Source organism: Numenius arquata, chromosome 8, assembly GCF_964106895.1.
Source record: "Numenius arquata chromosome 8, bNumArq3.hap1.1, whole genome shotgun sequence".
NCBI classification, from domain to species: Eukaryota; Metazoa; Chordata; class Aves; order Charadriiformes; family Scolopacidae; genus Numenius; species Numenius arquata.
In genome coordinates, this window is record NC_133583.1 from 30,317,215 (window position 1) to 30,344,950 (window position 27,736).

General features: G+C 43.9%; 2 protein-coding genes across 4 annotated transcripts in view; both read right to left on the reverse strand.

The window, feature by feature from the left end:
* The window catches only part of DHX9 (DExH-box helicase 9), a 28,357-nt gene extending 21,274 nt beyond the window's left edge, over positions 1–7,083 (reverse strand). Inside the window, exons 1-5 of one of the 2 annotated variants that reach the window (XM_074151649.1) lie at positions 6,904–7,083; positions 5,030–5,170; positions 3,631–3,742; positions 3,221–3,333; positions 2,679–2,824 (exon numbers count right to left, since the gene is read on the reverse strand). In XM_074151649.1, coding sequence (XP_074007750.1) covers positions 2,679–2,824; positions 3,221–3,333; positions 3,631–3,742; positions 5,030–5,170; positions 6,904–7,014 — 623 coding nt within the window. In that variant the 5' untranslated portion in view covers positions 7,015–7,083. Of the gene's footprint in view, positions 1–2,678; positions 2,825–3,220; positions 3,334–3,630; positions 3,743–5,002; positions 5,171–6,903 lie in introns of both variants that reach the window. The other variant, XM_074151648.1, reaches the window with a different exon arrangement.
* A 2,321-nt stretch (positions 7,084–9,404) lies between these two features.
* NPL (N-acetylneuraminate pyruvate lyase) lies at positions 9,405–20,749 on the reverse strand. Of its 2 annotated transcripts, XM_074151944.1 has the most exons (12): positions 20,526–20,749; positions 19,979–20,047; positions 18,261–18,334; positions 17,049–17,136; positions 16,767–16,824; positions 16,601–16,676; positions 15,211–15,303; positions 14,259–14,407; positions 14,022–14,068; positions 13,142–13,226; positions 11,969–12,008; positions 9,405–10,576 (listed from the first exon to the last, which is right to left on the reverse strand). In XM_074151944.1, the coding sequence occupies exons 2-12, from the start codon at positions 20,041–20,043 to the stop codon at positions 10,425–10,427; spliced, it is 927 nt and encodes a 308-aa protein (XP_074008045.1). In that variant the 5' UTR covers positions 20,044–20,047; positions 20,526–20,749; the 3' UTR covers positions 9,405–10,424. The 2 variants fall into 2 exon arrangements, with proteins under 2 accessions (XP_074008045.1, XP_074008046.1); XM_074151945.1 differs by lacking the exon at positions 20,526–20,749 and having other exon boundaries at positions 19,979–20,049.
* Positions 20,750–27,736: the final 6,987 nt, after the last annotated feature.

Genomic DNA, 27,736 nt, shown 5'->3' on the forward strand with positions numbered 1-27,736 from the left:
TACCCAAGTTTTTGCCGTACATTTGGCCAGCTCAGAGCACAGACAAAACTAAAGGAGGTCATTTTGTCCAAGACCACTGAACATATCTGCACAGATGGAGACAGAATACTTCAATTTTCATTAAGCCCTTTTTGCCATACTCTGGGAACAGCATACAGTCAAAAGTAACTCTGCGCAGCAAATGTAATAGTTTGTCTAGTAGGCATGTAACCAATTCATTTAAAGGTCATCTGGTATATTAATTTAGGCTTAAAAAAAACGAGAAAGACCTATGTCGACAAAGGATGATGGAAGCCAAGATCCATGTTTTTAAGAATCACAAACCTAAGCATGTACTTGCACAGATTAAAAATTAAAGCCAAATTCTTATAAGACAGGATTTAAACTGGCAAATGTGATTCAAGATGTACGACTGGGCTTTATCAGACTGACATCATCTTTGAAAACTATGCCTTGGTACTTCCACAGCTGCAGGCAGAGCCTTGCATCTGTGTCCTTGATTTCTTGCTGTAAACAAAGAAGCACAAAAAGGTTAAGGGAGGGATTTAAACTTCAAGTTAGAACTCCTTCCTGTACTACCAGTGAACTGACCTTCACGCACAGTGGCTTCATGGGTCAAAGGCCACTGGCTTTCAGGGACACAACAGCCAACTAAGGCACCGATGACAGTATGTTTCTCAGCCAGGCCTATAGTCAGCATTCAATCTCATTCCCTCCACCTACGGGGAGAACAGCAACACCAGAAATCAGTTTGCAGCAGAATCCCACATGATTATTTAGTACAGCCTCAGCAGCCCGTGTGTGAACACGCACAGATCTTTGGTGTCGCTCGCTGCTACCATCTTCAGCAGGAACAGGCAAAGGCACCCCACGCTACTGATGGAATCCCAAATGAGAAAAGCCACATCCCATCCCTTAGTATTTAGTTCATACTTTGTGTATTAGGAGAGCCATGTTTATATTTACAATTTATACTCTCCTGTTGTGATTAAAACAAAGTTTCCAAATCCAAATTTTCCAGCTATTAATAAGTTCTTACACCATGTGACTATGATTAATTGACAACAAAAATACATTTATCCTTTAAGAAATCTGAGAGCAACACTGAAATTTCTGTTATAAAGACCATTACGTAATAAAAAAAAAAAAATCAGATTGGTAAAATACACAGCAACAGGTATTTCTTAAAAATAAAAGGAAGAAAACATAAACAAAAAATAACTAAACAACTGTTCTCAAAATTCCAAAAATGTCTTAAATTATTCCTCTCCTGCTATGTATACCAAAAGAATTAAATCCAATAGTTTGCCCTCTCTCAATGAATGCTAGAACACATTAGGACTGTTTCACGCCTATCTGATGCATTGCAGCAGACTGTTATTTCCCCCTTCTGCTATTTCATCAAGAGCAATTCACACAAGCTTTGCTGGCGTATTAAACAACAAAACTCTGAAATGCTCTCTGGAAGAACACTAAATGGGCTGAGAAACATACTGTCATCCGTGGCCACGTCATTCTGCTCATGCATTTAAATACATGGGGCTTAATGCTTTTACCTGCAGAAGGCCTAACAAAATGTGCTGCATAAATAATCTGCAAGTTTTAGAATCAAAGAAGTGCTCAAGAATGACATCTGCAACAAGCGTATTTAAAATTCCTAGTACTGTACCAACTAATTTTTTATGTTACTCATTTAAGGGAAAGAAATGTCCTTGCTTGGAAACATAAATGGAGATGAAGTGACTTGAAGATAGGTTTTAAATGAGAATTTAGAACTTTCTGACACCAATATACATATTTCAGATGTTCTAAATGCTTGTAAGACTTAACAACAAAAGAATACCAGAAGTCCTGCAAGTGAGGCTCTCTTGGAAGACTAATAAAATTCACTTGTCTTTCTAAAAAAGAAAAAAAAAGCTCTCATAGAAAACAAATTTATATAATGCAAAAAAAAAAAAAAACAAACCCAAAACCCAACAACAAGAATCCAGCAGCAGCAGGCTGTTGTTTCTGACCACAAAACATAATTACATTTCACAAGAAATAATAGAATGTCCTGAAGTTTTGATAATTTGCAAAGACTATTCCAAACAGGGGTAAAAAATCAAAACCATCAATTCTTTATGCACAATCTGTTATGCGTTATTTTCATTTGGGAGAAGCACATGTAAATTTTCTGATGGAATGGGCAGAAAGTCAAAAAAGACTAATACCCAGCTGGTTTCAACTGAAATTTAAGACCCTTAAACTTCAGGAAGATTCTGCCAAACTAATTTTTCCAGTAGAAGACTCCACTGCCAAAAAAGCTAATTATAATAAAAATATAAATAGAATGTCCTTAAAGCACATTTCTTTCTATGTAACCAAATGTAAGCATTAAGACTTACTCAAAATGTACAAAGGCAACTACAGTCATACAATTACCACAAGCAATTGAGCGCTCTTTCCACTCAAACTGACACCTCAACAGTTAGCTAGAGCACAGCAATCACTTTAAAAGCCGCACATCCATGAAAAACATTAGACAGAAATTTCTTCAGAGTCACGCCGATCTTGGCACCAAGGCTCACAACCCCGTTTCAAGATCTAGGGATGCCGTTGGTCCTGCTAAAGAACACTGCTGTCACTGAAAATATTTCTAACCCTTCATACACAGAAAGTGACTAAAACTACCAAACCTGTTGTGATCAGGCCCCATTTCAGTGTATTTATACTCTTCTTGAATCTTCTCCTTTTGGAAAAACTGGTTCAGGCGTGCCTTGGCATTTTCCAAGGTCCAATTCCCATGAAGACCAGCATTTAAGTCCACTTCTGACTCTGAGGTCTAATATTGGAAAAAAAGTATCATTTACTGGTTTCTAGTAGATTTCAGTTTTAAACATGCTTACAAGACTTTTAAATAACTTGTCTAGATACTATAAAATAACTAAGGCATTCAAAAAATGCCAAAATGTCCTCAGTATTTCCCCATTTTCACAACAAAATGTTTATACAAACAATCGGATGTTCACAGTATCCAGAGTGATTTATTTTATTCTTAGTTTAAATAAGTTATCTTTGTTAGAAGCCAGCAGGTAAATCTACAACTTAAGTTAAAACCAACAGCAAAACATCAAACAAAACCCGCAAGCTTGATGATAAATGCTAATAACAAACGAAAGGGAGCGAAAGACACCTACTTAAGAACAAAAGTTAAGGAGAATTACATAGAATCACTTACTGCCTGCACTTCTTGCTCGTCTCTCTTAGAATAGTAATCGTTCAAATTTGCACCCCGATCCCACTGAGCTCCACGATTGCCAGAGCTGCCAGGCGCTGCATCTGGGCCATTGCCTACCACATGGAAAAAAAAAAATAACCAAACAGAAACAAAATACCTCCCCCAAAACATGTTCTTAGCAATGGAGAGGAATTGCCTGACAATCTCGACAGGAGAAGACCAGACCCTCAGATCTCATGCAGTCATTCACACCTCTGCCTCAAAGCTACACTGACTTCTAACTGTCTTCTCTCTGCAGAATTATGCTATCTGGGACAAAAAAAAAAAAAAAAAACAAAACAAAACCCACCCAAATCTATATTCATATATTACATCCACCTACAGGTAAATTAGTGTTTTCACAGTCTTACGTATTTCAGCCTCTAGAATCAAATGCGGAGGAAGAGGTCCACCCAAAGTAGAACTGGAACCAGTAACATCTCTAGCTGCTTCAGGGCCATCAGGGGTATCACCAGCCACTGGCTAGGAGAGAGAATGAAGGGACTTATCAGCACATTCGGACAGAATTAAGTCTATTTACTTTTTAGCTGGAAAACTGTTCAGGCAGTTTAAAGAGATGATGCATCATTACGCAACAGTTACTCTCAGTAGTAACCCCCAACAGTAACACTCCTTTCCTGAAAGGAATATGATTGCTTAGTATTTGGCTTTTTGGGGGTGTTCTATAGAAAGATTACCAAGCAACAAAATAGCCCTGACTTACTGAAGTTTAGCAATCATAAAATCAACTGCTTCAGCACCCAGGGTAAAATAACAGATACTGGTCCCTATCATATATCCAAGGGAACTCAAACTTACTTTGTGAACACACACACACAAAACAACCGTTGTAAGAAAACATTAATACCTTCAGGAAATGACAAAATTATGGTTAATCATTACAATTTGAATTCTTCTCATTTTTGAGATGTGTATGGTTAGCTAACTGATCACACAACCTCTGCTTTATCCCAAACACAGGACGTGCTACCCCGTTTAGTTTAGGACCCAGCCACGCAGCACACTGCATTGCCATGAAACTGACTGGCACATCAGAAACGCTGTTAACCGTAGGGCTTCACATGGGCTAATGAGGCAGGGACACATAGTTTGATCAGTGGAAGCAGTATCTTATACAGATACATTCTTAATGAGGCACTAGAAAAAGACACCTCCCTCCCAACATATAACACATAGCTTCATGCTTTATTGACTGTTCTCTAAAATTGCTGTAAAGACCGAGTTACCCTCCTCCTCAACTTTTATGTGACAGTCACTGCTGATGCTCGCATGGTTCACAAAACATCATAAAAAGCAGCGATCCTGTTACACACATGGGGAGCTAAGGCAGAAAGCTTTTATGGTTTAAAAATGCCAAGTTTTCAACATCTGGTTTGAGATGTTTGTGATTATTCTTTTTTTTGTTATTTTTTTTAAAGGACATAGTATTACGTATCATAAAATGCATTTAAAACAACTCCCAGTGTCAGGTGTGGTTATTCAGCACTTTTAAAGTCAGGCTGCACCTTACAGGGACTCTGAATTCTCCCCAGCCTCCTCAGCTATGCAGACCTACATGCAGCTGTTTTTACCAGATCACCCTATAACATCCGCTGTACGTATTCCAGCTGTCCAGCACTGCAAGCAGAAGTCCTGCACGTTCAGTCTTCTTCACACAGGAGCCAAATTGAACTCCAGGGATGAAATGCAACCGGATGCACAGCACTGCAATTAGAGATTAGCCTTTGGTAAGGAGAAAAAGCAGCTTACTCCAAAAGCAGGAACTTCCTCTTTCTTCATTTCATTCACCCGCACTAAGTAATTGACAAAGTCTCGAGCAGCGTTGCTCTGCGCATCTTTCTTGTTAGTGGAATTGCCCATGCCAACGTAGTTAAAGCCTTCCACCCGAACCTGCAAATAAAAACACAGATCTGTGGCATGTACAAGGGAACAGATCTTGAAAAACAGTAGCACTGACTGAAACACCAAATTTCAGTTGCTAATAAGTACAGGAGAAATATTATTACTAAGTATTGTTACATATCACTAGGTATCTTTATCTGTGTTTTTGTAGGTTTTGAAGGTAAACTTTATACCTATTAAACACCCACAGTCCATTCTCAGAAGGCATGACCATGTCCCAAAACCTCGAAGAAAATAAATCAGCGTAGGAAGGGATACTGCCAGCACACAGCTGCAAGCTCTGCCCCAGTTCACTTTCCTCAACCTTCCTTAATCCCAAACCCTCAGCCAACGAGGACAAGCTTGAGCTTGTGTGTCCTCTACTGTAGCTCTACATTATTACAGCCAGCGCGATGCAATGTATTTCATAAATTCTTAAACAGTTATTGCCCTTCTTTTACGTTTACAATCAGCAACTCCATTTAATTTCAGCTTCACTTGAGTAGACTTCCAGCACTTCTGATTTCCACTCTTCACCCTGCTGACCATGTGAACAGCTTTTTACTATAGCTAGTTGTTCTTACAAAAAAAAAAAAAAAAAAAAAAAAAGAAGTAAGCACACTTGCATATGACATTCCAGCCAGTCCCAACCAGAGTTTTGTACGCCACTAATGCCAGACTGCATTTGTCCCTCAGTGCTGAATCACACTGGTAGCTAATGCCCATTTTCTCATCAAACAACAACAATCCGCCACTATTTTGCTTAGCAGGTTCCAAACAATCAGCTTCCACTTTCAGCAAATTATCAATCTACCAGGACAACGGCATCACCAACCAAACAGTAACTGTACTGGATTCACAGCCACCATACCAGACTGAAAAATCACTAAAAGAGAACATTTTGGTGACATCTATCCCTTCAGCTCTGAAGCTGTACAGATGCTCCCAGAACATCAACATACACAACAGAGAGCAGTGTAACTGTACGTACAACCACTTCATAGAATCATAGAATGGTTAGAGTTGGAAGGGACCTTAAAGATCATCTAGTTCCAACCCCCCTGCCATGGGGGGGTTGCTTCAGCCAAGCAATGCTCAATCTCAGTTACAACACCTTTAAAACTGGTTTAATACCACTGTGCTTCTCAGCTTTGTTATTGGTGGGGAAGAGGAACGGAGGAATGAAGGGTATAATGACAAATTCGAGGCGTTTGAGTGCCAATCTGTGGCATCGCTTACGAACTAACCCGTCCTGCCCGCGGCCTGGCACTCCGTGTCGGCTCGTTCTCAGAGCCAACCCGAGTTCAAAGCTCTGGGCTGGCACATCCAGGGCGTCTGGAGGCAGGCACAGAGTGACAGTACATAGCAGCGTACAGACCAGCAACCAATCCAACAGGAATTTTCTAATACATTTCCACGCAAGTCCAAGGGAGGACCAAAGCTCTTCACGACAGCGACGCACAGCGCCCTTTCATGACAATTTTAATTGGGAAAAATCCACTCCTTTCCATCGCAAGAGCACTCACTGTTCGGGGCCGCCTCACGCTCACAAACCCACCACCTCCATTCCACAGCACGCACACGAAACCTGGACGCTTTGGCTGAAAACGGCCACCTTCCCCCACCATGGACTTGCCCGAGCGCCCTCGGCTTCCAGCGCCCTCCCATGAAGGCCAGACAGGTCCTGGGCCCCCGGACCCCAGCCCTCCCCGGGGGCGCCGGCCTGGCGGCAGGGCCCGCACCTCGCAGAGAAAGGTCTGCCGGCTCCGGCCACCGCCGGCGCGGATCTCGTAGGCCGGCATCAGCTTCCTCCTCCCGCACCAGGCATACAGGTAGTTCTTCACGTCCCCCATGGCTCCGGCCGAGGGGGGGGGGGGGTACCGGCGAGGCCGCGACCCGCCCGCTCCTCCCGGCGCCGGCCTAGCAGCGGGCAGCACCGCCTTCCCGCCCCTCACGGCGGGGACTGCGCATGCGCGGCGACGGCGGCCGGTCAGGGCCGCTCCGTCACCGGTGCCCGGAGCCCCAGGGCGGGAGCGGCCGCCCCCCCCCCCCCCCGCCAGCGACCGCGTTCAGCGGGCTTCAGCGGCACAAAGCGCGCCCAGATGTGACCGAGTATAGATGGGAGCAAACTGGGGCTTGTCAGGAAAATTCACCCCCCTCCCTACGCGCCATTTACCCCTTGCCCTGTACGGAAATAGGGTTAGTCACAATTAGCCTGTCAGCCCTAGCGGTTATTTTTAAAAGGGCCGAGCAAGTGCTTGCCGTGTCCGCCGAGGATGAGGGGCTCCGCGGGCCTCATCTGGTCCTGCCCGGCCAACCTCCCGGGGTCAGACCGAGCCATCAGGGAGAGCCGGGTTCCCGGTGACTCGAGGTTTCAGGAAGGCCTCCCCTCGTTGCTTTCTGAACTCCTCCGAGAGGAGTCCGGGCACAGCTGGATCCAGCCCCAGCCCCTGCCGCAGACTTGGCCAACGGTTTAGATCTAAGGGATTATAAATGCGCAATCGACCCTTTCATAGAATCATAGAATCATCTAGGTTGGAAGGGACCTTCAAGATCATCTAGTCCAACCAGCAACCTCACTCTGACAAAAAAACCATCACTAAACTGTGTCATTAAGCACCATGTCAACCCGTCTTTTGAATACCTCCAGGGATGGTGCCTCAACCACTTCCCTGGGCAGCCCATTCCAAGGCTTAATAACCCTTTCCGTGTAAAAATTCTTCCTAATATCCAACCTGAACCTCCCCTGGAGCAACTTGAGGCTCTTTCCCCTTGTCCTATCGCCTGTGACTTGGGAGAAGAGACCGACCCCCCACCTCTCTGCACCCTCCTTTCAGGCAGTTGTAGAGAGCGATAAGGTCTCCCCTCAGCCTCCTTTTCTCCAGGCTGAACAACCCCAGCTCCCTCAGCCTCTCCTCATAAGACTTGTTCTCCAGACCCCTCACCAGCTTCGTTGCCCTTCTCTGGACCCGCTCCAGCACCTCAATGTCTTTTTTGTGGCGAGGGGCCCAAAGCTGGACACAGCCCTCGAGGTGGGGCCTCACCAGCGCCGAGTACAGGGGGACGATCACCTCCCGAGTCCTACTCACCACTCTGCTCCTGATACAGGCCAGGGTGCTGTTGGCCTTCTTGGCCACCTGGGCACACTGCTGGGTCATGTTCAGCCCACAGTCGACCAGCACACCCAGGTCCTTTTCTGCCAGGCAGCAGCTCTCCAGCCACTCTGCCCCAGGCCTGTGGCGCTGCATGGGGTTGGTGTGACCCAAGGGCAGGACGCGGCACTTGGCCTTATTGAACCTCATCCTGTTGGTCTCAGCCCATCCATCCAGCCTGTCCAGATCCCTCTGTAGAGCCTTTCTACCCTCCAGCAGGTTGACACTCCCACCTCACTTGGTGTCATCTGCGAACTGACTGAGGGTACACTCGATCCCCTCGTCCAGACCATTGATAAAGATGTTAAAGAGAACCGGCCCCAACACCGAGCCCTGTGGGACACCACTTGTGACCGGACGCCAACTGGATTTAACTCCATTCACCACCACTCTCTGGGCCTGGCCCTCCAGCCAGTTTTTAACCCAGTGGAGAGTACTTCCATCCAAGCCACGGGCAGCCAGTTTCTCCAGGAGGATACTGTGGGAGACTGTATCAAGGGCCTTGCTAAAGTCCAGGTAAACAACATCCACAGCCTTTCCCTCATCCACCAAGCGGGTCACTTTGTTCTAGAAGGAGATCAGGTTTGTCAAGCAGGACCTGCCCCTCATGAATCCGTGCTGGCTGGGCCTGATCGCCTGGGTGTCCTTCATGTGCTGCATAATGGCACTTTGTATCACTTGACTAAGATTTCAAAGCTTAGCATGCTATTAGTCACTTTCCAAGGATCTGTTGCGGCGAGGAATCTTTGAATCTTGAGAAGTAACCCCGAGAGGTGTCCCCCCTCAAGGGGAGACCCTGGCCTGCAGCCCGCTCCCATGCAGGAGAGCTCAGAGGGCTCTTGGGCTGCCCGCTATTTACGGGGGTAAGATGATTGACTTAAGAGTCACTGTGGTCAGATAGGCACATGGCCTGTCAGCCCTTGGCTAGTCTGTTGTTGCCTGTCTTCCCGAAACCACCACCACAACTCCGTGCACCCATTACGACCACCACGGGTGGTACTCGCTTGGGCAGGGTTACAGGATAGGAAGGTCAGGTTGGGGGTAGGGGGGAGCCCACCATCACACTGACAAACAGCTTTCCTAAATTTCTTAGAAATTCAGAGAGGAAGAAAAAGAAGCCTTTATTTTGCATATGTATTGCTCAGTGGTTACATAACGAGAGGAAGTTAGTAGGTTTTTTTCACGCTCTGGTGTGATGAAAAGTGAGTGACACGCCTCAGTATTTATCCCTCTCTCTCTTTTCCCCTTCCAAACATCCCATGGGATCATTTTTGCATGCGGAAACACCGTCAGGAGGTATAGGCTGGGCAATAGAGGGCACGGGACCTCAGGTTTATCGGACACGTGTAACCATCAGACAACAAGAGCTCAAGCTGGTGGAGAGGTGTAAGTCCAGGGTACAAAAAAGCACCTTTCAGTCTGACAGTAGGTGACCTTCTAACACATCAGACAGTATTCTGCACTGCAACACGGAGATGTTGCAGCTCAACTCTGGCTTTATTTTCATCATAAGGAAAAAGATGAAGAAATACCTGCTCATGAGAGAGCCAAAAAGCTTTCTGTTGCAAAAGTTTGGTTTTTTTTTTTTAAATTTTGCATTAAACAAAGGTGTACAAATACAATGAGATCAGACAGAAACTAGATTTTACATACATAGTCAGTGTCCCAATGGCTTTGTGACAAAACAGTAAAATACCAATCTGAGCAACCAGTGTCATAGCAGTGTTTAAAAACACACTGTAGTGCTGCAGATAGTTACGAAGGGAGAAGACAAAACACGATCTAGCTGGAGGGAGAGTATAGAGACAGATCTTCCTCCTTTCTAGACAAAAGGAGTCAGGATCCTTCAACTGGGGAAAATATGTTTTTTAATTTTTTTATTAAGAGATACCAGCTAGTCCTGGGATGTGCAGAGCTCCGGGGGAGCAGAGTAAAGTTACACAAAAAGGTGGCTACATGTGCCACAAACAAAGCCAGCCCTAACAGGAAAGGGCTCAGGCACATTGCCAATTCCCTGAAAGATATCACAGCCCATCACGTGGGGAGTGTGCCAAGTGACAGTGAATCCCAGAAAAGGTGTCTCCACTTCCAGATTAACATGGAAGTGAACATCAGTTGCCATCAGGCCACACAATGCTATTCAGCTTGGCTTTGGCCTTGGCGATGAATTCCTCAGAGGCGCCAACAAGTGGAAGCCGTGGAGGTCCCATGGGAATGCCAGAAACAAAAGTCATTATAGCTTTAGTCTGTGCAACACCAAAACCTGGGTGGACAAAAGCAAAATCAGGTCATTTACAGATTGTTTTGCTTAAAGCAGTCTTTACACAGGTGTCCAAAAAAGCAGCAGCGTAGGTTTCTTGTGTAATCTGGCATAAACCAGGCTTTAAGCACTTCTTGGAAGTGAAAACAGTGTAACTAAGAAGAGATGATCATACTTGCAGACAGGAAAGACATTACAGTAAAAATTACACCTACTTATTACATTTATTTATACATTATAGTACTGTTGTTTCCCTCCCAAAGATACCAACCAGACTATTTTCTTAGACGTGCACTTTACGAACTACTGTGTCAGTTTTACAGACAACCAGGGCTGTATGTGTGTTCCTTTCTCCTTGCCAAAATGTATTGCCACGCAGCCCTGACAACAGAAAAGACGGCAGGAGTCCTCCATCGATAAACCAAGCAAAAATCAGGCCACTTCAAACTTGGCTTCACTGGTAGGCTGAGCTATCCCAGCTAATTCATCATCACAGCAACCTGATGTTTGCAGCCTCATAGCTATTCCCCAACACAGATTCACATAAAGCGAAGCCCTGGAAGTAGTAACATCCTGCTGATGTGACAATGACATTGGGCTCCAGCTTAAACAACTGTGGGAAACTTCAGGAGGCCTCTCTGTCCATAACTCAAGTGTCCTGATGTACCTCTGGAAATTCAGTCTTTGCCTCTTTATCTATAAGGCTAAATAACAATGCATTTCCTTTGACTTTTAACCCAAGAAATACAACCAAGCACTAAAGCTCTGCTAGATGCATTGGGGCTTGCATATGTATAGCAAAAAACACAGTGAGCAGTTCTCTTCATTAAGTGAAAACCATGGAATGTCCAATTCGGTCTCCCTACACTACTCTGACTTGGTTGGTTTTAATTGCTTTTTATATTAAAACTTGGGGTTTTTTTCTAAAAATCATTCAATTTTAAAATGCTTTGGCATTGTACAGCCTTGAACAGAGTTACTCTTACATTATAGCAAGGCAGGAGAGATGACTATCAAAGCTCTTTTCCTAGTGGAGCACCATCATTCGGGGAAAATGACTTGAAGCTAGAAATGGACTTTTGGTGACAGAACAAGAATAAAAACAACCCACAGAAAGAGTCATGGTAAGAAAAAGGGAAAATCACAGTCACAGCTTTAAAGCTGTGAGATTTCACAGAAGGAAGGAAGTGAGAGTGGAATCTGTTGGAGATGCTTGGTCAGTTCCCTTTGTTGAGCTCCCAGCTGCTACTAACTTGGAAAACAGCGGACACACCATTTTTTCACTGTGAAATCTTTCAGGAAGGAAGTTCTGAGGACACAGCAACATCAGAGTTTCTGGAGCACCAAGTCTGCATTTTTAGATATAACAAGGGAAGAAGGCAGTGCAGGACTTACCCAGTTGGATGACAAAGCTGAGAAATTCCCCAGTGAGAAACTAGAAAAGACAGACAGTAGTTTCAGTAACTGCTTCAAATTTTAAGACATAAAAGCATCTAGAGCTATCATTATATTTACATCTTATACAATTGCTGCACAGCTTTGAGAAAAGCCCTTGGCCACCTGGCCAGTCTATGGGAAATACTAATTGAATTATGTTGGAATAGGGGAAGGAGGGATGGATGTAACAAAACCGTTACTCCCTCTCAGTCTGGCACTCATGTTCAAGCTGTCCCTCACTGCAAGCAGTCTGCGAACACTGGTAAGTCTCACATCAGGCTCTAGAGGTTTACAAATCTGAATATCCACTGCCTAGTGGATACTCCCTTTTTAGAAGGAGTCACATGGAAAAGAGGAGGGGTAACGGGTACAAGTCACTCCAGGGGAGATTCCAGTTGGACAAAGGAGGAAAATTTTTCACAATGAGAATAATCAGCCATTGGAATAATCTCCCCAGGGAAGCGGTGGATTCCCCAACATTGGCACATTTCCAAGATTCAGCTGGACAAGGTGCTGCGCCATCTTGTCTAGACTGTACTTTTGCCAAGAAAGGTTGGACCACACGATCCCTGAGATCCCTTCCAACTTGGTGTTCTATGATAGTGAACAGTCTTCCCAGAACAGATCATCTTTTAGACTTTCATCCTGCAGTCACTTCTCTTTTAAGGATACCTCAAATGTCCCATAAAAACATTGGTTACAGACTGTATACTGATTGCGCAGAACTCCTCACAAATCTTCAAGGTGCCCAAGACCAAGAGGGGTCCGAGGCAGAGTGATTTCGGACAGTTTTCTGTCCTACATCATGTAAGGTATCCCCAGAATACTCCTAGTCAAGGGGCCTGGCCATTGTGGGCTTGTTCAAGAAAAAAGGCCGGGTCATTGCTCACTCTGCATAGATGAGGTTAGAGAGTTGAAGGATAAGTAAGATAGGTCTTGGTTTAAAGTTAGTAAGAAGTGGTCAAAAAGGTGAGGAGAGATAAATAACAAGCAGGGGAGTTGGAGCTGAAAGAAGTTTGCTTTAATAAAGCTACCTTAGCGTATGGATGACAAAACCACACGGAAAACAGCTCCTGTAAAGCTACAGGAGAAAGCAAGCTGCTCCTAGAGGGCACAGTGAAGATACTGTACCTGATACTTCCGTGCTAGCACAAGGTCTGACTTTGCAAAGGCCTGCAACATCAGATCGGTTTTTCGGCCCAAATAGTTGTAAGTACTGCCAAAAAAAACCAAACCAAAAATAGAATCAGTAAATGCAAAGGAGAAGCTTAGAACCACTGAAACAAAAGAAGCAGTCACAGGCTTTTGCTGTTGACATTATAAGAATGCCATTATTATGATAAGAGATTCATGCAATCTTTGTGTGGTTTATACTGTCAAGTATCTGAAGTATGCCAAGCCCTATGGAAGAGCTTAGAGAGCAGATTTCTCTTCCCAGATTTTTCCAAATGGAACTGCTTTTCAAAATCAAAAATAGAAACATACAATGAGGCAATACGGAAAGTCAATCACTTAATTTTCCAGTTGCATGTTCATTTTAAGGATCATCTACACAAGCACACAGGTATCACACAGTAATTCATCTAAGCAGCCTGGTATGAGGAGCAGAAGACAAATCAGAAATTAAACTCAGCAAAGCCCTTTGCCTCACAGACTTCTCATGTGAACTAATGATTTTAACCTCTTTGGGTTTTGGTTCCTTACCCATATAATGAAGATAAAAGTGATTCCCTACTTCAAAAAGTTGCCATGAGGATAAAGAAATATGTTGAAACCCTTGGGTCAGTTTGCAGACTGCAGCAATAATCACCCAAACGAACATAATCCAAGATCCCAGGTTACACGACTGTCCCATTGCTAGCACTGGCGCCAGCTTATCCGTCGGATTGCTACTATACAGCCCTACCCTGCAAAATCCTCCATTGCGGTGACAGAGAAATACTGTGTTGATAGCGGAAGATACATCAATACCGTGTGTGTGTCAAAGGGAAGGAGTCCAAGCCATACTGACCTTCCAACTGCTCCATTTGCCCCTATTGCCAGTGCACTCAACAGTTGCTAGTTTGGGTGGTGGAAGAAAAAAACAAAACACATTTTTAATCCATGTAACAAAATAAAGAAAAAAAAAAAGGGGGGTGAGGGAGAGCAGCAAAACTACCTGGCACTGAATTTCTAGGGTGTCTTTTTTCCCCAAGGCTGAAGCAAGAGAATGTCATAGAAGAAATACCTTTTAAGAGGAGCCTCTTACCTCATCCACTCCATAAAGAAACGCAAACTGTTCTCTCTCATTCTTGTTTATACACTGTGCAAGGTCCAAGAGGTCCGTGTCGCTGAACTTCACACCCTGGAAGGTGGGGATCCACTCCTTTATTCCATCCAGCAACTCTTCAACACGAACTGTGCAGAACAGCAATCTCATAGGAAGAAACACACCCCCGTTCTGGGAGATTTCCCTGTCTTGTCCCCAAGAGGGAGACTTACTGTTTTACAAGTTGTTCACTTTTGGCCTAAGCCTCATAAACTATATAGCTCTAAAACAACCAGTAAGACAATTTCAGTGTGATTATTTCCCAGAGTTATACAAAGACGTCTTTCCATCCTCTTTGAAGCACTGCTTTTACCAGATCAGAAGGGAAAAACCCTGGGTAAGTGAAAACTTAGGAATGAACTAGTAATAACATATTTAAGAACAAATACAAATTCATGCATCCAGAAACACCACTTCAAGAGCTGTCTAGAGCAAATAACCAAAGATCTGTATTCTACTCCTCATTCCTCTGCTAAATAATATGACTTGAGAAGCACTATGGTTTCACACAGCATTTACTAGCAAATGCGGTCAACATACACAAAGAGAGTTAGTGGTCACTATCTCGCAAAAAATCAGGATTCAACTATGGTTATCAAAGGCAATTACCTATCCTGGTCCACACTAATTGCAAAGCGATGGTCAGCATCACTTCTGTCCCAGTTATTCAGTACTCATAAGCTGTGACGTTTTTTCCAATGAAGAGGAATTCAACTTATTTTCCAGCCTTGAATTCACTTCCCATTTTCAGAAAGGATCCTTTCCATTACAGCTTGCGTGTGACAGGAGCAGAGGCCATACACTACTGGTAGACTCATCACACCAGCCTCTGGGATTACCCAGGTTGGTATGAGCCTATGGGCTCAGGGAGAGCTGACTAAGCAGTACTTACTCTTCACACCTGTCAGAGGAGGAATGTGATAGTAATAAAATGGAACCGCAGGGGCTTCAGACGCAACCTTCTGTAAGAAAGCAATCAGCTCATCTGGAAGAAAACAAGCAAGTGCACCCATAAGAAAAGGAGACAGTCCATAGTGAAAGACAGCTCAGATTCACAGCAGCCAGGTTCTATGGAGAGGCCATCTACAGCTTGCATACCATACCATCATATAATCATATAAAAAATCATATATAAATGAATATATGCGCCAGTGCAGCATTCAGCCAATCATATAAAAACCTGCACACGTAATAAAAATTAAATGTAACAAAACTCAGAGGAAGATCTTGGGGAAGGCACTCACACTCATTCTCTTCCAGGTATAATTCATGCACACTGTCTCACACGCAAACTATAAGACCTCTGTGCCAAAGTGGTCTCACCAGCATCACTCGTGTGCAACACAGAGGACAAGGGATCAAGTTCACTTTCACCTCCCTGGGGTACTGCTCAATGGTGATGCTAATTCTCGGACAACTTTTTTGTACCTTTTAGGAATCAAAGAGTTACTATGGCTGACATTCTTCCTGAGAATCTTGTTCACTGCATCCTTCATAAATCTTAGGCAGTCTTCACATTGGCGTATCAGGAAGAGCAGCATGCTGAAACCTCATTGCTACTACCAGCAAAGGTCTTCTGCTCATCTTTGTGCTATTCTTCTGAGCTTACCAGTTTGATTGCCATTGATTGTGTCCTTGGCTGTCAATACCAGCCATTCTGACAATCCACTCTGGTTTATTCTGGTGCTTTCATATGAACATTTCCATTCATAATTAATTCAGACAACTTTTAGCATTTCTGTTACAAACCTCCACTTCATGTGGTTCTTTTACGTTACGTTTATGATATTAAAAGCAAAAAACTCAATTTGTAAGTTCTTAGGTGCACAGAACCAAACCCAATCACTTCAGCAATGAGGTGATACACAATGTGCGCTGATACACAGTTTATCAACTTGGTCAGTGTCCAGCAAGCAACAACATGGAACCAGCTGCTTCCTAGTGCAGCCCAGATCAAGCATGAAATCCAAATTATCTATTCAGAAGACAGACTAGCTAACTACTCTTTCCATAAGCAACTCTTCTTTTTACAAGAGGCTAACAAAATACATCCCAAAAGACATCCTTCCCACTTCTTACTGGGAGAATTCTGGTATCTCCCATCTCTAAAAAATGTTTCTTCTAGGTTTTGCTTTTGTATGGCACCAGACACAACAGGTGTGCAAACATCATCACCAGAATATTTTCCAAAGAAAGAAGATGGCATTAATCCCTTATCTATGATAAAGGTTTGGAGGGCAATAAAAAAGGCCTCAGCAGGTCTGGCAATCACATCTACTCACCTTTGTTTGTGGGTTTGAAGAAGAAGGGGGCTATTACAGCAATACCACTAGCACCTATGGCTGCTGCATGTCTTGCCTATAAAAGAGAGAATGGACAGTACCTGAAGGTACATTTGCTTTGCGTTTATTACACAGATAGGGAAAAGGAATTATATCATATACACACCAGCTCCTGGGACTCTGGCAGACTTAGTGCTCCCACATGAATGATCACATGATCCAATCTGCACAAAAACAAATTCACAAGTTTTGGGGAGGTTTCAGTGATGGTGAAAAAACCAAATCTGCCAAAATGACTCACTTCAGACCAGGGAGCCACAGAACCAGAACTTCACTGAAGCTAGATTAAGCCTATGATTAACCTGTGTTGACCTGACAAGCAGACACGCAGGCACGCCTATATCATAACATGAGATCTGGAATCCCCTGTTCCCTCCCAGCTACTCACTTGTCTTTTCCTTGGCACACCCATTCTTCCGCCAACTGCTTCCTCTCCTGGGTGTTAAGGGACAGTCCTTCTCCTGTTGTGCCATTCACTGTTTCAACACAACACAACACACTTGCTGAGGCCTGGCCTACGTGCACTGGTTTTCCTGAAGACAAGAACTAACCCTTTTGATATTAAACAGAAACATTTTTCCCTCAACTCATTTTAAGATAGCAATGGTCCACAGCAGTATCTGCATGGGGATTGCAGTGTTATCATCACTAAATGCTTGTGTTGCAAACCTGTGTGTTTCAGGATCAGCAGCTCTGGGAGGGAGGAGGCAGAATCAGCTGCTGAAACTGGGAAACTGCCCCCCAGCACCTCCTCCCCAGCAGACACTACCTCCTTCTCCAAGCAGCGTGTCAGGCTATAAAGGGATGCCCAGGCAGGGTGACTGCCTACCCTCCACCCCGAGGAAAGAGCATGACCTGAAATTTAGTGTCTCTGTCATGAGTGGAACCATGTGTCCTACCTAGGCTAAAGCACCCCTGGAAAACAATGATATGTCAGTATGTTCAGTCACAAACAACAGATCAAACTGGGACAGCTGCAGTCACTGCCACGCTCTGCTTTTTGTCTTGGCACTCCTTCCACATAAGTTTTGAACCAAAATCTTATCACTGACTTCAGCTTACTTAACTATGCCCAGCTGTGAAGCCAAGTGGTTTAGCAGATGCTGTATTCTCTACCCAGCCATCCTTGCTGCCCCTGCATCAGTCCCTGAGACAGAAGCAGAAGAGAGAGAGATGGGAGCAGTGACCACCTTGGTATCACTCAGTGCACCACAGGTCTCCTCAAGAAACCCATTCGGCTTTGACGAGCCCACAGAATTCCCTCGATTCCTGAGCTGATGTTTTTTAATCAGATGACTGTATCTTGCCCAGGCAAAGGGAATACACTCAGCTGAGTCTTCTCTGCCAAGACAGCATTATCCATTCATCTCTGGCAATGTCACTGTATGAAGGCAATGCTTATTTTATCCCACACAGAAATGGGGTGTAGGCAAAAGCAGATGTCCTAAGTATCACTTACACTCTCTCCACCGGTGAACATAAATGTCTAGCATGATCCCACATCCACAGCTCCTCTCACTACAACTCTTATCAAGAAATCATAGGGTTGCCAGCCAGGCAAAAGGGGTTTAACACAGTTTCTGTCAAAAAAACCACTTACCAAAAACACTCTTCACGTTCTGCTCGCTTACCAGATAATCCACATATTGACGAATCACTGAAAGGTTAATTTGTCTGAAATGAAAGGAACCACAGCAACCTTAGAAGGCTCAGCAACTATAAGTCTCCACTCACAGATATCAAATTTAGAGAAACCAAACCAAAAAAAAAAGGCAGATATTTTTGAAGCCTTGCATTTGTGTGCACACACATTACCCCAAAGTATGATATGTGTTTAACACGCGTTTAACATTTCAGGTAACAGTTCAGTTCTGAATTCCTTCTTCCAGTTTCTCTTCCTCCTGACAAGTAATTCACCCTTCCAGTCTTTTATCTCAATTGGTAATTAATGCAGGCTCATCACAGCAAAGGACTTTTTTGAGGAGATATAAGAGAACAAGAGGCACGCAAACCTTTTTGACTGTTGAGGGAAACAGGAGTCCTCTTGAGAGCACAAAGATATTTGCGCAAGTGCTGGCAAATAGTTAAACTATACTTATAACTGCTGGACACAGACGCTGAAATGGCATCTGCTGGATGTGACTTTGACCTCTCCCTCTTTCATTAAAGGATGAGGAAAGCAACAGACTTCCCTGACAAACAGGGAAAACTGAATTCTAGGTTTATCTTCTCTGCAGGACAAACCTATTTCGTTTATCAGTGTATAATATTTCATCATTGTTTTCATTTGTCAAACATACAGATGAATCTTATGTTCTGGAAGTAATTCTGGGACCTTGCCTGGGTTCATACATCACCCAAAATTTCACAGCTGCTTTCCCAGAACATACCTTACAAGGGCCAGGCGTGCCAGGCAGTGGGCCCAGCTCACTCTGCAAATACCATGTTGCAATACATTTGAGTAGAAATAAAAAATGAAATTGGAAATAAGTTTCCTTTAAAGCAAGAAACAAAGCAGTGACTGCAATGCAAATGAGCTCCCTGACTGAGACAGTAGCATGCTTTACAGCACTTTTCAAAAGTAAAGGATCACTTTCAGGGGACTGTACTAGCAAACCTCCACTGTCTTCCTCAAAAACACATACAAATCTTGACACGAAATCTTCTCTGACACAGCTGTCAGAGAAGCTCAGGGATCTTTGCTGACTCCAAACAACCCTGTCTTGCAACATCAGAATGTGGTAGGGAGGACATCTGCTTACCATCACTGCTTTGAGGAAGGCCCAATTTCAACTTTGAATGTTATTTTCAGAACTGTGCAGTCCTTGCAATATTTTCTTCTGGTTTAGACTAATTCCATGCACACAGACATACACATGAATGCATGCATGAGTTAGCTTGGGTAAAGAAATGTCTAAAAGGACATCAGATTTTGAGAATTATTTTCTAGCTTTCAACAGCTCTTTTTAACTAGGACTGTAGCAAATGGGAAAATACTGTAATACTCTTATGTATATAACCTCCACTATGATTTAATCTGCACCTACAAAAGCAACAGAAAAAGAGATGGGAGACCGATCCAAACTCTCCAAACCAAGACCTGCAGCACTTGCTGGGCAACAAAAGGATGCAGAGGCAAAGGGAACCCACTCTAGTGCTAGTGGGACCAACCTAGCAGTTTCCCCATCCCATCAGAGAGCTGGTTTAAAAACAAAACCAAAACTGATCCAAGTAAGAAAGAAGGAAGACAGGGATTTTAAGGTAACAGTAACAGTACAACTGACAACATGCCATGTTGTGACACAGGGTCATACTCACCCATCAGGAGTCATTGGAGTGACTGTAGCTGCTACAAGGCCCTGTAACTTCTTTCCAGGTGTCATTGAGCTGTTTGGGAAAGAAAGAATTAAAAGTGATTCCCATCTTTATTCAAGCGGAATTTCAACTAACTTAACAGCAAAACTAGACAGGCAAAGTTCAGGAGAAGTGGACTTTGCAAGGGTGTTATTTCTGGTTAGAGAGAATTGGTTTTTTGTTGTTGTTTAAAGAGTGACTTATTGCAGCCAGCACCATCCCTGAACAGGACTGGGACCAACCGGGGCAGTCACATTTCAGAGACATAGAATCATAGAATAGTTAGAATTGGAAGGGACCTCAAAGATCATCGAGTTCCAACCCCCCTGCCACAGGCAGGGACACCTCCACTAGAGCAAGTTGCTCAAAGCCCCATCCAGCCTGGCCTTGAACACTTCCAGGGATGGGGCATCCACAACTTCCCTGGGCAACCTGTTCCAGTGCTTCACCACCCTCACATCTTCTATTTTACCCTTCCTTTCCCACCTCTAGCTCGTGGTCTGCCACATACCTGGTGACGCCGGGCAGCCTGGAAGGGAGCGGTTTTGCAGAGAACCTTCCTCAAAACCCTTTCCCCCGAGCAAGCCAACCTCACGCTGATCCGCGCCCCCCCCCCGCCCCCGGCAGACTACAGCCCCCCTGCCCGGCCCGCGGGCAGCAGCAGCAGCCGGCCGAGCCGAGGGGAAGGCCGGGCTACCCGGGCGGCAGGCGGCGGCTCCGGTTCCCCCTTCCCTCCCCTCGGCGGCGGCCGACCCGGCTCCGCAGCGCCTCCGGGGCGGCCCCGCCGGCCGCCTGGCTCCTCCCTCGGCTCGGTCCGGCCCGTCGGGCGGAGGAAGACGGCATCACCTGACAGCCCCGCACAGAAGGCATCTTTTCATCTCCCCTCCTCTGCCTCCCTCCCGGCTTCCTCCGGCGTCCCATTAAAACAGCCACAACCCCCGCAGTCTCCCTATAGCCTACCCTCTACAACTCGTGCTTACGAGCTAAGGCTTCTTTGGATCGTCAATCGCTATTTGCAAACTCTTAAAAGTAAAAAACAAATAAACTTTAAAATCAAAGTAATAATAAAAAAAAAATGAATAACAGGGTGGAGAGATCAAAGAGCTGGAGCTGAAGAGACCCCAGGCTCTACCACGAACTTTGCTGGAGGAATGGTACCTACCCTAGCCAAGACCAACGGAGCGCCGCAAGAGCATTAGGGCGGGAGGTTTGGGAGCGTTTGGTTAACAGCTCTATGAATTTCAGCAGGGAATTCCTGCCCAGGCACAGGTCACTGTAGAAAAAAAAGGACATTATCTTCTTGTTGATGGCTTAAAAAAAAAAAAATGAGGGAAGCCTGGGTGCAAACTAGAAGCGCTGTTTGCCTGAAGCGACTCGGGCTCAGCTCCCCTTAGGTTGTCCACCCATGCGCTCCAGAGCTGCACAAGAGAGAGAAGTTCATGCTACTGCTGTGATCACCTGTGTCAAAATGTCCTCCTGGAGCTCTCTGCTAGAGAGACGCATCCACTGCATGCCACAATAGAAATTAAAACACACTTTCTGCACTCCGGCGTCATGGAACGAGAAGGACTTGGGAAGGCTCGTCCAACCACTTAACATGGTTAAGTGAGGAAGCAACCCCACGCTGCCTTGTCGTGAAGGGAACGAGCACCAGAGGGCATGTCTAAAGCTTGTGAAGGCCTGGGAACTGTGACAAAGATCATCTCTGATTAAAAGATTCTTTTTTTCCCCAAACACATTAGTCACACTTCATCTTTTCTCTGTTCCCAGACAAAAACAAAGGTGCAACTGGAGATGAAACCCAAAACTACAGCTCAGTAATTTAAGGGTAAGCATCAAAATATTATCATTATAGAAAAACAAAATCCCATATGCCCCCAAAATTGAGCATCTTTTCAACTCATTGTGCACCCCTGCATTTATTTTAAGTGAAAAATGTGCACATTTCACCCTCAGGGTCTCAAATCTGTACTCAGCGTGAAATTTAAACGTTGTGGCATTGAAGAAATAAGCCAGGCATCGACCCCTGTGCCTTAGCCCCCTTTGAAAAGGAGAGGTCATATTTAGCTCTTCTGTTCCTTGCCATGGTTATCTACCTGCCAGCTCTGCAGATAACTGTCTCTGATGGACACGCGCTGTGGTGGGGACCTCCTGTTACTCAGTGCCTCTAACTCGTAGTTCTTTTACAGATCATCGCAATTTGGATAGGAGAAACCCAAACCAGTAACATGTAAACATGTAATGTACGAATAGAAAAAAACATGACATAAACCAAAAGCCACAAGATGCATAGAAATGAGAAGGTGAAGACCTTCTTCATTTTGGCCCCACTAGGTACACCACCAAGACCTGGATGCAGCTCATGTTGTGGGGGCTGCAGGACACCATGAGGACTTCAACCAGGGAAGACTTCGGCTACATGTTTCTTCACCTCCTGCCCATTTCTTGCTCCACTGCAGCTGGTCGGGAATTCAAATCTTCTTCCAGTAGATATGTCCAGCAGACCCCCAGCACCTCTTAAGACAAGGTAGTGCCCTGCACAGATTTGTGGCTGATACTTAACAGACTCATAAGAAAAGAAGCCATGAAAGGCCATATAGAGTCCATATGGATTGACCGCCAAAAAGACGTCAATAGGTCTTTCTTGAATATGCCCCAATGCCTGCAGCTCGCAGCTCTCCTGTGGGCTTGGTTTGCTTCCTGGGGAAAATCATTTGGGTTTTCTATACCCATCCATGAAGCAGGTGCAACAAAACATTCTGCCCTCAGTGTGCACTTTTAGATCTTCCATTAGAGCACGTATTGAGAGCATCCAGTGCCTGCAGTAGAGAGAAAAATCCCCCATTGTTGTGTACTCTGGGAGCATTTTTCATATATTCACATAATAATCTCAGGAGTTTGGGTTTGTGGTATTCCTCCTCCATTCCAAACTATTCTCACTGTGGGCTGTTCACATGCAGAGGTCACTTTCTCTGGGGTTTGGCTTTATTAACAGGTTCTCACAAAGCACATGTATTTTTCTTTTCTTTGAGGCTCATCTTGTTCCCCAGAAATCCCCTCTTCTCTATGCCCTTCCACTCCTATGGGTAATTTCTCTTTCTGCAGGCTGAACAGTCCCAGCTCTCTCAGCCTCTCCTTGTAATACAGATTCTTCAACCCCATGATCATCTTCAAGGCCCTTCACTGGACTCTCACTCTAGGAAGTCCATGTCTTCCCTTTACTGGGTAGCCCAGCGCTCCAGATGCATCTCACCAGGATGACCTCCCTCGACCTGCTGGCAACTTTCTTTCTAATGCCTGCTGGCTTGCGTTCCGCTCGTCCACCAGGACCCTCGGGTCCTCTTCAGCCAAGCTGCTTTCCAGCTGGGTGGCTCCCAGCCTGTACTGGTGCATGAGTTTATTCCTACCCAGCTGCAGGACATTGCACTTCCCTTTGTTGAACTTCATGCAATTCCTGTTGGCCCATTTCTCCAGCCTGTCAAGGTCCCTGTGGATGGAAGCACACTGATGGTCCATCAGCCCCTCCTTCCAGCTTTCTGTGACTGCAAATTTGCTGAGGGTGCTCTTTCTGCTCCATCATTCAGGTCATTAATGAAGAGGCTAAGCAGTACTGGCCCCAAAAGAACAGTGTATTTCAGGAAATTCAGAGACAATTCAGTGCCCTGTAGAGCCATTCAGAGAAAGTTCAGAAGATTTTCTGAGTATTTTAAGAGAGTTTTAGAGCTACTTCATGTCATTGACAGCATGAGAGGTTTTACAGAAGCTTGAAGTGGTTTAGAGCTGCTTGGAACAGTTTGTAGAAGTTAGAGATTGGTCTAGAAGGGTTTTAGAGCTGCTTAGAGCTCAAAAGGAATTTTTGGAGCTGTGTAGAGTTTATAGAGTTGTACAGTAGAGATTTAGAGGCATTTTAGATGTATTTAGAGACACATTAGTGCGGCTTATAGCAATATAGAGGAGGCTTTAGATCAGTTTAGAGCTGCTTAGAATTGTTTATAGGGGTTTTGGAGGAGTTAGCTCAATTTAGAACAGTGTGGAGCTGCTTAGTTCTGTTCAGAGCAGTTTTAGAGAACTTCAAAGATGTTTTAGCAATGTTTGCCTGAACAGAAGTTTCAGAAGTGCAGAAAGGAGTTCTAGAGCAGTTGCAAGGAGACTTAGAGGGGCTTAAGATCTATTTTGAAGCATTTTACTGCTGCTTAAAGAAGTGTGGAGAAATTTTAGATATTAATGTTGTTTAGAGGATTTTCGGAGAGGTAGAGTGGATGTTTTAGAGGAATTTATAGCTTCTTGCCATTGTTTATAGCTCATTAGAAGAGTTTTAGAGCTGTTTAGATGTGTTGTAGAGCAGTGTAGTGCATTTTAGAGGTATTCTGGAGCTGTTTAAAGAAGTCCAGACAGATTTAGCGTCACTCTACAGTGTTTCAGAATCAGATGATTTGAAAAGGTGTAATTTAGGGGGTGTAATAATAGCTCTGTAAGAGCTCATCCGAGGTGTTTTCTAGCTATCTAGTGGTATTTTAGAGGAGTTTAGAGTACCTCAGAGCATATTCAATGAGTTTTAGAGTTCCTCAGAGCAGTTTAAGAGTCAGGGATCTTCAGATCCATACAGAGGAGTTCTACATAAGATCAGATGAATCTGCAAGCTGCTTAGAGGAGGTTTAGAAAGATGTTAGTGCAGTTTAGAGGACCCTAGCACTCTTTAAAGGATATTACATAGAATCATAGAATCATTCAGGTTGGAAAAGACCCTTGGGATCATCGAGTCCAACCATCAACTCCTACTCTACAAAGTTCTCCCCTACACCATATCCCCCAGCACCGCATCTAAACGACTTGACTTAAACACATTCAGGGATGGTGACTCAGCCACCTCCCCGGGCAGCCTATTCCAGCGTCTGACCAAACAGCTCCTCAGAACTGCTTAGTGTGCTGACATCACAGCTCCTCAGAACTGCTTAGTGTGCTTTTGAGTAGTTTTGGAGGAATTTGGACTTATTTTTCAGATCTTTAGAGCTCTTTACAGGAAATTTAAAGGCATTTTAAAGGTGGTAATAAATAGAGATGTTTAGAGCCATTTAGTGGCAGTTTAGAGCTGATTAGAAGAGCTTTAGAGTGGTTTAGAGACCACTTAGAGTTCTGTAAATTACATCTGGAGGCAATTGCCTCATTGCAGCAACACAGAGGTGCTTACAGCTCCTGAAAGCCGATTAAAGGACATTTAGAGCAATTTAGAAGAGGGATATAATGGTTTTGAGCTTCCTACAGGGGGTTAAAATCTTACAGTCGTTCAGAGGCATTTTGAGAACTTTTAGAGTTGCCCCAGCCCATCACCCCCCAAGTTCAGTGCTGGTTCAGGGTTGGGACTGTCTTCCCACATCCTTCAGAGCCATGATCGCTGTTTCTGACTGCCTTCACTGCCTCTGTCCCTCTCCCCCAGCCCTTGGGTGAGGATTTTGTGTTCCAAGGAAGTCTTTGCTTACCTTTGGAAGGAATGCAATTAAGAAGATGATGGTAAAGATCTAAGAATCACTCTTATTTACACTGGTAAGTGTAATTACCAGAAGGAAAAAGAACTGTGCTTTAGCCAAAACCAATAGGCAAGTTATTCCACAGAGGTTTGAAGGACAGCATAGGTGCAGTTCAGCAGTACTACATAATATAGTGTATAATTACTAACTCTTCATTCCTCCCACAGCCGTCAGCAAATGAATACCTGCACGTCCCCTTACACTAACCTCCCCAGTACTAGCACATCACATGCAACCAGCACTGCAAATGATGTATATGCAAGTTCAGTCTTAAGGATGAGAGAAAGAAGAAATGAGTTTACTATCACCATTTAAAATACTTCCTCTCCTTTATACTCACTTCAAGTGCATGTTTAATGCCAAATATATCCTTCCAATGGAAAAAAAAACCAACCACAAACAACAAAACAACCAAAAGCCCAAAACATTTAGGAAGGCTTAAATGGCTGTGGGAATTTATATTCAGGAGAATCTGAATACATGAACTCGCATTCAGGTTCCAAAATCTGCATTGTAAATTTTTGGCAAGGCAGAAGAAGAGTTTAGGCTGTCTGCAGCTGCAGCGTGCTGTGCAGTGACCGGAAAAGCGTCTTCCCACTTACCAGTGAAATAAGCAGTGAAGTGTCAGTGCTGCCAAAGCTCAAAGGATAATAAGGGCACCAGTGAAAACAACAATTTGCTATTTTTCCTTCTTTGGAATGAAAATACAGTTTTATAGATTTAAGCAATTTTTCTGTAAGGAAAAGAAATGAAAATTAATGTCAAAAGCTTATCTAAATAACTCCCTAATGAAATTTCAAATAGGGGAGTTATAAACACCTTTTTGTTGACGTGTGCCAACACAGTGGATTCACATATCTATTAAGAAATCCATTATTTAAATAACTGATTTGCTGAGGTAGGTTAACTACTAAAGCCAAAGGCCCTCCAAGTTTCCTCCAGATTTTTTGGTGTTGCTGTGTTAACACTTACAATATTTTCTATGCTGATTACAATTTACCACCCCTGTCCTTTACTTCTACTTTCCCCAAACCACACTTCTCTCTACCTATATACAGTTTTGACATCTGGATTTTCCCATTTCTCAGGCTACCATGAGTGCAGTTCCGTTTGGGCATAATTAAACTATAGTTTTGCTTCTGTTTCTTTCTGCAATAAATAGATGTATCCAGATACAGTTTTCTTTCAAACTGAGACCCAAGTCTATTTTCAGAACAAATACGAAATACCCAAGCCAAAGTGATGAAATTAAAAAAGATAACACCTCTGAAAGCGATGAAATTCTGTTAAATACCATCTTGGCTGGCTGGTGTTCAGAAGTACATCAGCTGAGAAGCTCATGTGATGTCATTATATGTACAGCATCTACCTCATTTTCTCTGCTCTAAATCTAAAAGTGCAAAAATCAAAAGAAATACTGACCTCTCAGATTTTAAATTTGAGTTTTAAACTGTTAAGTTGGGTATCAGTTCTGCCTTGGAAACTTGTCAGTTTAACTCTTCTAGAATTGAGCATAACCTGGAGGATTTTTAACCAAGTTAGGATCCCCTAACTTGGGATTTTCTTAACTGTCCTAACAGACATTCAGACTGTTGTGTGTGCTGCATAAAAGAGGTTTAACATGCCAAGATATTAATTTTTTAGATGTTAAAAAGATTAAATGTTTAATCTTCCCATTAACAGTTCACTAATAGATACCAGAGGATATTCAAATGTAAGGCTTTAGAAACAGAAACAACTATCACAGTACACTGGATCCATTAGTGAGCTAAAGCAACCAACTGGCAACTAAGAGAGTTTGAGGGACTGTTGAATTGAAGTAGAACTCACCTCTGAATGCAAACAACAGTGCCATCTGGTGCAGAATGCAGCATTGGCTCATCTTGAGAAAGGAGAAAAAGAGAGACCAGGTTCTTGAAGAATCCATCTCTGGAGGCCTTACCTGCATAATCTAAATAACAAAGATGCCCACCGAAAAGCCACACCCACTACCAAAATCCCCACTGTTAGAAGATGGCAGAAGTTCCGACACAATCCTTTCTCATGCAACTAAGATCAGGAAGAAGCTTAGGAGACAAAGCTTCAGCTAGGACAACAAATTGATTTGTGCTTAGAAAGAATACTTTCCTACAGCAACCCGTCACTGTTGCGTGTGTGCCAACAAATACATTCACAATTAGATTGCAAAGGTTTTGTA